Below are 8,866 nucleotides of genomic sequence, written 5' to 3'. Positions count from 1 at the left end.
TTTTTGGCCATTGTTATTTTTAGAGTAAAGCCCAAACTCTTTGCTTTAGACCATACGGTCCTGAGTCATCCATCGCCTGCTTTGGACCTTGTCTCCCTTCATTCTCTGCCTCTATCACTTTCCTCCAGTCACTATGGACTCATTGCTGTTTCCCAAATGAGTCATGCTCCTTTCTGCAGCAGGACTTTTACCTTCACTCTTCTCTCTGCTTGAAACTCTCTTCCTTACCCCCCCCCCTCATCTAGCTAATGTTACTCCTCCTTTAGATTCTATCCACCTCCTCTGGGAAGTCTTCCCTGACCACCCCCCAGGAACCAAGTTTGCCCTGTTCACCACTGTTTCCCCAGCACCCAGCACAGTACACAGCTCATATTAGCTTCTCAGTAAATACTTGCTGAGTGAATGAATGAAGTATCAGGAGGTGACAGGCAGGCTGAACTGTTAAAAAATTTTATTAAAATGTCCAAGAAGTACATTAATGTCCACAGTGTCAGATACCACAGACCCACGGAACACTGCAGCTCACAACAAAACCAGCAGAACCCAAAGCTGTTCACACGCACACACACTCTCACGCATGCCACACATGTGGCACACGCAAACACACACACACATCCCAAAGGGAAAGATCAAAAGACGAACCACCCACTTTAGAAAAGACCAGAGCCCCCTCCCACCATGTAGCTGGGGTGAGGACAGAACAAGGAATGTAGGGGTCCAAGGGCAGGGAGCATAAACCAAGACCCCCCCCCAAATTGCATCCCCAGTCCCCCAAACAAAAGAAAATTCTTTTGTGACATGGATGATGGATGTGCTATTATTATTATTATTTTTTTAAGCCAAGAAGAATTATCAAAGAAAGAAGACAAACCTATATCCCTGGGCTTTCTCAACAATAACCATAAGGTATAACCATGGATAATGTCCATAGCAGGGAAGATTGAAGATTGAAGACCACTGTCAATGATAAGGGTCCAGTTTACACTTCTCAGTCATTTCCTAAATCTGCTTGTGTTCATGTCGGAGAGGGCAATTACATCTCAATTTCTTCCCTGAAGTCTGGAGCTGTGTTTGGAGTCAGGACTAAATCCTTACTCCTGTCTTGGCTGTGACTTCAAGCAAGTGCATTTGCCTTATAAAGCCTCAGTTTCGCCATGAGTAAAATGGGAAAACAATGGTTTCTAAGGCCCTGGGCTGTTGAGAAGATGCAAGGCAGCCATGTGTAAATTGTTAGCATGGTACCTACTCCATAGTTGTCAGCCATGATTCTTAGGGATACAGGCTCAGTTAACACATTCTTTCTCTACTGAAACCCTAGATGGCCCATGTATTTGCTTATCTTTCTTTCCTGCAGAGGGCCATTCCCCAATGTGGTTTTTAAACATTAATCCAGAGATTTTTCCCAGACTGGAGGGGTTGAGAGTGCATAACAGATATGAAGGAAAAGCTGTGGATTTTTTCTGCCAGAGATCAGGGAGCTGGATGCTGGATTCTGGCTTGGGGAGGTCTTTTGCAGGTTGCAGATTGGGGGGAGGAATGCAGGGTAAGTTTCTCCCACTTAAAAAAATTAAAAACTATGAGAGAAAAAAAAGTGTGTGTCTGTGTGTGTTTCAGTTTTAACACTGCACATCTCTCTACAATATGACCGCAGGTAGGTGTCACTACTTCAAGTTTTAAGCATTTCTAGTCTGCCAGGCAATGGCTGGAGACAGGGATGGGGTGGGGCAGGGGTGGGGCCCAGGGCAGGAGCACTACCAATGTCTGCTTGAGATACGGGTATGGGCTCTAGGCTAGAAAACTTGGCACTTTCTTGGTCCAGGAAGGAGGTTCTTTGTCTCCCTGAGAGATGGAAGGGGAAGAAATCCAGGCTCATCTAGCCCTGAACATCTCTCATTACACATGCAGAACCACCACACGGCAGTGCTGGACTAGTCCTGGGAGGGTTAGCAATACGCTTTCCCTCCATCACGTACATACCACTTTGCTCATTCTCACCTCTAACTCTGAGGGCATGGAGTGAGGTGTTCTAAAAACATTCCTAGGATTCAGTACATGGCAGTTCCACACTATGTTCATCCACCAAGACCAAAAGCTGAACTTGGGCTGAGGTTCAGGGTGAAGTTCAAGTCATCAAGGTCAAGCGGTATTCTTCTGCTTAGCCTTGTACTCCCCAAACCAAAGACATTCTGTAAAGGCTTCATCCTGGATTTAGGACAGTCAACTGTTTACTAAGCCTGGATCCCTAGTGTGAAAAGTAATTCCTCAGTGTGAATCCAAATGTACACTCTTGCACCCTCACCAAAGCCTTATTTCAACAACTGGCAACCAGCCTGGCAAATGAAAGACTAAACCATGCAAGGAATGATCTTCACCAACTGTGCTTCTCTCAGCTGGGGGTGCTCCCAGAGTTCAGCCTGATGAGAATGGGCTTTCAGACACATGGCTACACCTGCCAAGAGGACCTTGTGCATGTAAGAAAGAGGAGAGGAGCTTTTTACATAAGGGTTACGTGGGGTGGGATGTGGTTCGGGGCTCGGGACTTCCAGACCCTTTTGATTTTCTCTGGGCTCTGTCTCCCCAGGTGAAGGCTCCAGAGGAGGTGTGGGAAGGGGGTTGTGCTTTCTTTTGCCTGGATCCTCAGCAGAAATTCCCTTCGTCCTTCTCCCAGTCCTCCACTGGGTGTTTCTTATGTTTTCTGCGCTCCTTGCGTGATTTGTGGTGGTGATGCTGGTGGTGGTGTTGGTGGTGGTGGTGGTGTCGCCGTATCCGATGTGACCGTCTGGCTGCAGAGGAGCAAAGGGGGACAGGAAAAGGGTGAAAGGTGGTAGGGGGGGTGGCCTGATGCAGCAGGCCTCCTCAGGGGAGGGAAAATGCAGGAAACATCGGACAGGCTGATAAGTTCTCCCTTATCTGCAAGGCTGTGTTATCAGGCACACATGAAGCCAGATCAATGTGCTTAGTAATAATATGTTTTAGTCAAAAACTACAAATAGCTGAAAACCTGGGTGGGGTCTCTGGGGGGCAGCCACTTACGTTTGGTGCAGACAATCTGGGGTCTGTCCCACTTGCCATTGCTCCGGCACCGGATGGTGGCCACATGGTGCTGGGCAAACCCTTCGTCACATTGGTAGCGTACGGTGGCATGGACATTGTGCTTGGCCTTGCGGGCACCGATGAGTGAAGCATTCTCCACCACTGGAGGGGGACCACACAGCACTGGGGACAGAGGAATCTCCAGTTAGGGAAACAGCCAAGTCTGGGGCAAAACTGGTGCCATAGATTGGGTGCCACCAACCTTGCTGAGGCTTAATCCCCACTGTAAGTGTCGAGGGTAGGAAATCCTATTATGGTAATTGAAAGGTGGGACCTTGTCAGGGGCATGGTTCTGAGGGCTTTAAAAGGAGAGCACAAAGAGTCTGCCCCTCTGTCTGCTCCACCATTTCACAATGTGATACCCTGCTGTCCCTGTCGCCACCACCAAGACCTTCACCAAAAGTGTTCCCTGGACTTTGAACTTCCAGCCTCTGAAACTATAAGTAATAAATTTTGTTTTCTTATAAAAGACCCAGTTCCAGGTATTTTGTTATAAGCAAAAGAAATGGAGGAATACAACTGGTTTCTTGTCTTGTTGGGGATAATCCACTCCTCACCAGGTCCCTCCCTCTGCCCAGCTCTGATCTTACAGGACTAGAAGTGACTGTGTCTGTCTGTTTCCTCCACCCAAACCAGGAGCTCCTAAGAGGCAGGAACTTCCTGGACACACCTCACCCCTTCCCATTCTACGATGGGAGTGAAGGAGATACTGAGGCAAGGATAATTATCTGAGCAAATGAAAGGGGAAAAGGAAGTAAAAATTGGCAAAGAAATGGAAACAAGAATGAAGCAAAGTACGAGAGAGAACTGAACATGAGAACGTATGCAAATGATCTCCTTCGTATATGTAAACAGCCCTTACAAATCTTTAGGGCCAACAAGCTGAGAGAAAATTGGGCAAAGGAGGTAAACTGGCAGGTGACAGGAAAAATAAATAATACAAATAGCTTGTCAAAAATATAAACAGTTGGTTATTCTCATCCTTAAAGACGTGCAAGGTAAGATAAGAACAAGACACTATTTTTAATCACTTAGATGAACAAAGGATACAAAGTTTGAGAACATGCAGAGTTGGCAGGAGTGAGAGGAAACGGGCTGGTAAGTGAGAACTAGGCTGGGCTGACATTTACTAACTGAAATAAAACGATGAACCAGTGCACATAAGTGGCAGGAAGGAAGGGGGGGCACGGCGTACCTGTGCCCTTCTTGCAGACATAGGGGAGGTTGTAGTTGCAGGGAACGTCGTTCCAGTGCCCGCTCTCATGCGCCACCATCACCACGCAGTCCTCTCCACCCGCGAAGAAATTGTCTGGCTGGTTCTCCCGCCAGTTCTCATATTGCTGCAGGAATGGGGAGTAGGGAGTTGCTGAGGGACCTGCGTCCCAGCCCAGGCTCTGGCACTGCCCTCTGTTGGACTCCGCTGGCCAGACTCCTCAAATTCATAGGGACTCAGTGTTCCCATCTCTGCCATGGGCACTGTGCTGACTATGCCGAGGGTGACTGCCACCATGATCCAAGTCACATCCTCCTCCTTGGTCTTCCTGCCTCCTGTCTCACCCCCCATCACCATCCATTTTCCACATGGCTCACTGTTAGGTAAATAGTTGAACCAAAGGTGACCTCAGCCTGGAAGTCCAGGAAGGCTTCCTGAGGAGGCAACAGAGATCTGACGACTCAAGGATAGGAAGGACCCAGACAGGGAACAGAGTTCCAAGCAAAGGGAACAGCGAGTGCAAAGGCCCAGAGGCAGGGGCCGGCCCAGCAGCGCACTCTGTTGAGTGCGGCGCTTGGGAGCGTGGCGGCGCTCCCGCCGAGGGTTCGGATCCCATGTAGAGACTGGCCCGCTCACTGGTTGAGCACGGTGCGGGCGCGACACCGAGGGTTGCGATCCCGTTGCCGGTTGTGGTGCGGGTGCAACACCAAGGGTTGCGATCCCGTTGCCGGTCGTGGTGCAGGCGCAACACCAAGGGTTGCGATCCCGTTGCCGGTCGTGGTGCGGGCGCGACACTGAGGGTTGTGATCCCATTGCCGGTCACGAAAAAATGACAAAAGGGAAAAAAAAAAAAAAAGGCCCAGAGGCAGGACCAAATGCGTCCTGTTCGAGGAACGGAATGGAGGCCAGTGGGGAAGGGGCTCCTTGGTGGAGTTGGGGGGTGGTCAGAGAGCGGGCACAGGCCAGATTTCATGGCAGAGGGGAGATGGACTGGTGCTGGGGGTTGGCAGAAAGCATACCATTTTTTAAATGTGCAGTTCATTGGCATTAATTAATTCACAATGTTGTGTAACCATCACCACTATTTCCTTCCAGAACTTTTTCATCACGACAAACTGAAACTGCGTACCCATTAAGCAAACAACTCCCAATTCTCTTCCCTGCACTCAGCCCCTGGCAAACACTAATCTACTTTGTGTCTCTATAAATCTGCCAACTCTGGATGTTTCATATAGATGGGATCATACCATGTGTGGCCTTTTATGTCTGGTTTACTTCACTGATGTTTTAGAGAGAGATTGTGGGTCAGGGCTTCACTCCTTTTTATGGCTGAATAATATTCCACTGTGTGGATGGACCCATTGTGTTTATCCAGTCCTCTCTTGATGGGCGTTTGGGTTGTTTCCACCTTTTGGCAATTGCGAATAGTGCTGCTGTGAACATTCACATACAGTTTCTGTCTGAATACCTGCTTTCAATTTGGGGGGTATATACCTGGGAGTGGAATTGCTGGGTCTTATGGTAACTCTGTGTTTAACGTTTTGAGGAGCCACTAAACTGTTTTCCATAGTGGAAGGAGAGGGAGTTTAACCTTGAGAACAATGGGAAGCCTGCAAGGGTTTGAAGCAAGCAGGATCCTGAGATGATGTATGATTTTTAAAAGGTCCCTGTATATGGGCATTCCTTTTGGGGTGATAAAAATGTTCTGGAACTAGACAGAGGTGGTGGTTGCTCAACCCTATAAATGTACTGAATGCTACTGAATCATACACTTTAAAATAATTAATTTTGTGTTATGTGAATTTCACCTCGGTTTAAAAAAAAGTCCCTGTGGCTGTGGGTGTGGGGTGGGGGTGGGCAGGAGGGCAGGTAGCAAGAGGCCAAGTGACCATGGGAGGACTGCTGCAGGGGTCCAAGTGAGAGACGACGGGGGCTGCATGGGCGTGGCCGTTCTGGGGGCTGTGGAAGTCAGAGACGAGGAGTTGGGCTTCACTGCAGCTCCTTTACCAACTCCAGCATCTCAGAGCCACTGAGGACCTTCCATACCCATCTGCGCGGTTGCTTTGTGCAAGAGGGTAAACTGAGGCCAGAGGGCAATGCTGATATGGTTCAGCAGCCTGAGAACAGGGAACCTGTCACTCACCAGCCCAGTGTTGTCCGTCCACTGGAAATCTCTCTCCACGATCCTGTCATTGAGGCCGATCCACGTATTTTCATGACCAAAGCCTGCGGGGTGGGAGGGTTGCAAGGGCTGGGTGCCCATCCCTGCCCCACCCTGAGGCAGGGGCTACAGGTGAGGTGGGGGTGGGGCGTGGAAGGAGAGGGCTTGTCCACTTCCTCAGCCTGGAGGTGGGCTGGGGGTGGAGGGGAAAGTGATGGAGGCGGGAATGAAAGGGTGGGCGGGTATGGGGAGGGGGAGGATCCAGAGCCTCCCCAGAGTGAGTGGGGGGCTGATGGAGGTAGGGGAAGACCCAGAGCCCTCTCCCAGCCTCAGCCCCTCTCCCAGCAGGCGGGAACCCTGACCACCCTCTCGGTTGGGGGACACCAAGGCAGTGGGAATTAGGACCCGCATTGCCACGATTTGTGGCATACACAAGGGCAGAGGAAGGAATCAACGCAGGCCCTGTCGCATCTTTGCAGAGATGACAGAGTGAGGGACAGGGGCCCCTGGTGGGCAGTGCAGGCAAGGATGAGACACTTTGGATGGAGCCGGTCACTGGGGGGACGCCGCAATGATGAGCGTGCATTTGTTGCATTGAGGAAAAAGAAATAAGCAAACCAGGGAATGAGCAAAGGAAAGAACCAGCGGGATGCGGAAACGTGCATAAATGGGTGGATGAGCAAGGGCAGAAGGGATAACGAATAATCAATAAATGCCGGGTTTAATTAATGCCACACTCTCCTCTCCCTAGGTCTCTGCAAAGCTGGTGCCTCCAATCATCCCACCTGTCTGTCACAGGTGCTCTCCACCCCCAACCCCCAGCCCCTGGCCCTGTTTTATTGTTATCAGCATACAGCAGGTGCTCAGTGAATACTCGGTGAATGAATGAATGCACTGAATGTACGAATTCACAAGGGAATCAAGCCACGTATGAATTCAGAAGTGGTCAGGGCTTGAGTTAAGGAACACAGTTAAGGAAAAGTGGCATCTTCAGGACCCTGGGGGGATGCCCTGGCAAAGGGGCTACAAGTGCCACCCCTGCCCCCTGTGCTGGCTGGCGACCCCCTCCCCCAGAGTCCCTACTGTTAATGAAGCTGTGCTCCTCAGGTGAGTGGATGCTGGTCAGGTGGCCGGCTCGGCGGCGGCAGTCCCTCTCGGCATCTTCCCATGCCCGACGATGGGCAAAGTAGCGGTAGCAGTGGCCCTGGAACTTGTGCCAGCCGTGGTCACAGCCTTCCGTGTCTAGGAAGTGGGACAGGAGCATGAGAGGGGCTGGTCTTGGCCCAAGCCTACTAGCCATGAGCACAGCCAGCCCACAGAAAGAGGGCCCAATCCAAGGTCACTGTGGGGCTAGATCAGCCCTCTCCCCAGGCCCAGACCCCCGACCCTTTCGCCTCCCCAACCCATGTTAACTTCTCTTCTTTGTTGCTATTAGGGATTCAACTGGAGGATCATTACACCCCAGCCCCTCTCATGACAACACTGAAGTCGCCTTCTCTGATCATTGAAGGCGCACATCCTGTGTGGACATGGGAGCTTGGGAAACGGTCTCAGGAAAGCCTAAAATTTCCCTCCAGGCAAAGGACTGGAATAGACCTTTCTCTAAAGAAGATGTACGAATGGCCCACAAGAACATGAAAAGATCCTCTACATCATTAGTTATTAGGGAAGGCAAATCAAAACTACAATGGAACACCGCTTCACACCACTAGGATGGCTATAATTTTTTAAAAAAGGAAAAGGAAAATAGCAAGTGTTGGTGAGGAGGTGGAGAAATTGGACCCTCGTGCACTGCTGGTGGGAATGTGAAATGGTGCAGCCGCTGTTTGGCAGTTCTTCAAAAAGCTAAACGGAGTTGCCATGTGACCCAGCAATTCCACTCCTGAGTATTCACCAAAAAGAATGGGGGAGGGGAAGGGGAGAATGGAAAACAGTTACTCAAACAAATGTGTACGCGAATGTCCACGGCAGCACTGTTCCCATTAGCCACAAGAGGGAAACAACCCAAATATCCATCAAGTGACAAATGGATAAACAAAGTGACATATCCACACAATGGAATATTACTCAGCCATGAAAAGGAATGGGCTGCCTGGTTAGCTTGGTTGGTTAGAGCAGCCTCGTATCATCAAGGTCAAGGGTTTGGATCTCCATACCAGCCAGCCGCCAAAAAAAAAAAAGGAATGAAGCACTGATAACACGCTACAACATGGATCAACCTCGAAACATTATGGGAGTGAAAGAAACCAGACACAAAAGGTCAGTATATGGGCCAGCCCGGTGGCACACTGCTACAGTGCGCCACTTGGGAGCGTGGCGGTGCTCCTGCCGAGGGTTCGGATCCCACATACAGACCAGCCGCTCACTGGCTGAGCGGGGTGAGAGCGCAACACCCAGGG

The 8,866-nt window shown here is 50.2% G+C and overlaps 1 protein-coding gene across 1 annotated transcript in view; it reads right to left on the bottom strand.

The window, feature by feature from the left end:
- Nucleotides 1–434: 434 nt before the first annotated feature.
- The window catches only part of NCAN (neurocan), a 33,940-nt gene continuing 25,508 nt past the window's right edge, over nucleotides 435–8,866 (bottom strand). Inside the window, exons 11-15 of the mRNA XM_008569729.1 lie at nucleotides 7,551–7,709; nucleotides 6,450–6,532; nucleotides 4,289–4,433; nucleotides 3,034–3,216; nucleotides 435–2,783 (exon numbers count right to left, since the gene is read on the bottom strand). Of these exons, the coding sequence (XP_008567951.1) occupies nucleotides 2,638–2,783; nucleotides 3,034–3,216; nucleotides 4,289–4,433; nucleotides 6,450–6,532; nucleotides 7,551–7,709 (716 nt within the window). The 3' untranslated portion in view covers nucleotides 435–2,637. The remainder of the gene's footprint in view (nucleotides 2,784–3,033; nucleotides 3,217–4,288; nucleotides 4,434–6,449; nucleotides 6,533–7,550; nucleotides 7,710–8,866) is intronic.

This window comes from Galeopterus variegatus, unplaced genomic scaffold (genome assembly GCF_000696425.1).
Source record: "Galeopterus variegatus unplaced genomic scaffold, G_variegatus-3.0.2 Scaffold526, whole genome shotgun sequence".
Taxonomy (NCBI): domain Eukaryota; kingdom Metazoa; phylum Chordata; class Mammalia; order Dermoptera; family Cynocephalidae; genus Galeopterus; species Galeopterus variegatus.
Note: the sequence above shows the minus strand (reverse complement) of the source record. Positions and strands in the feature narration are given on the sequence as shown.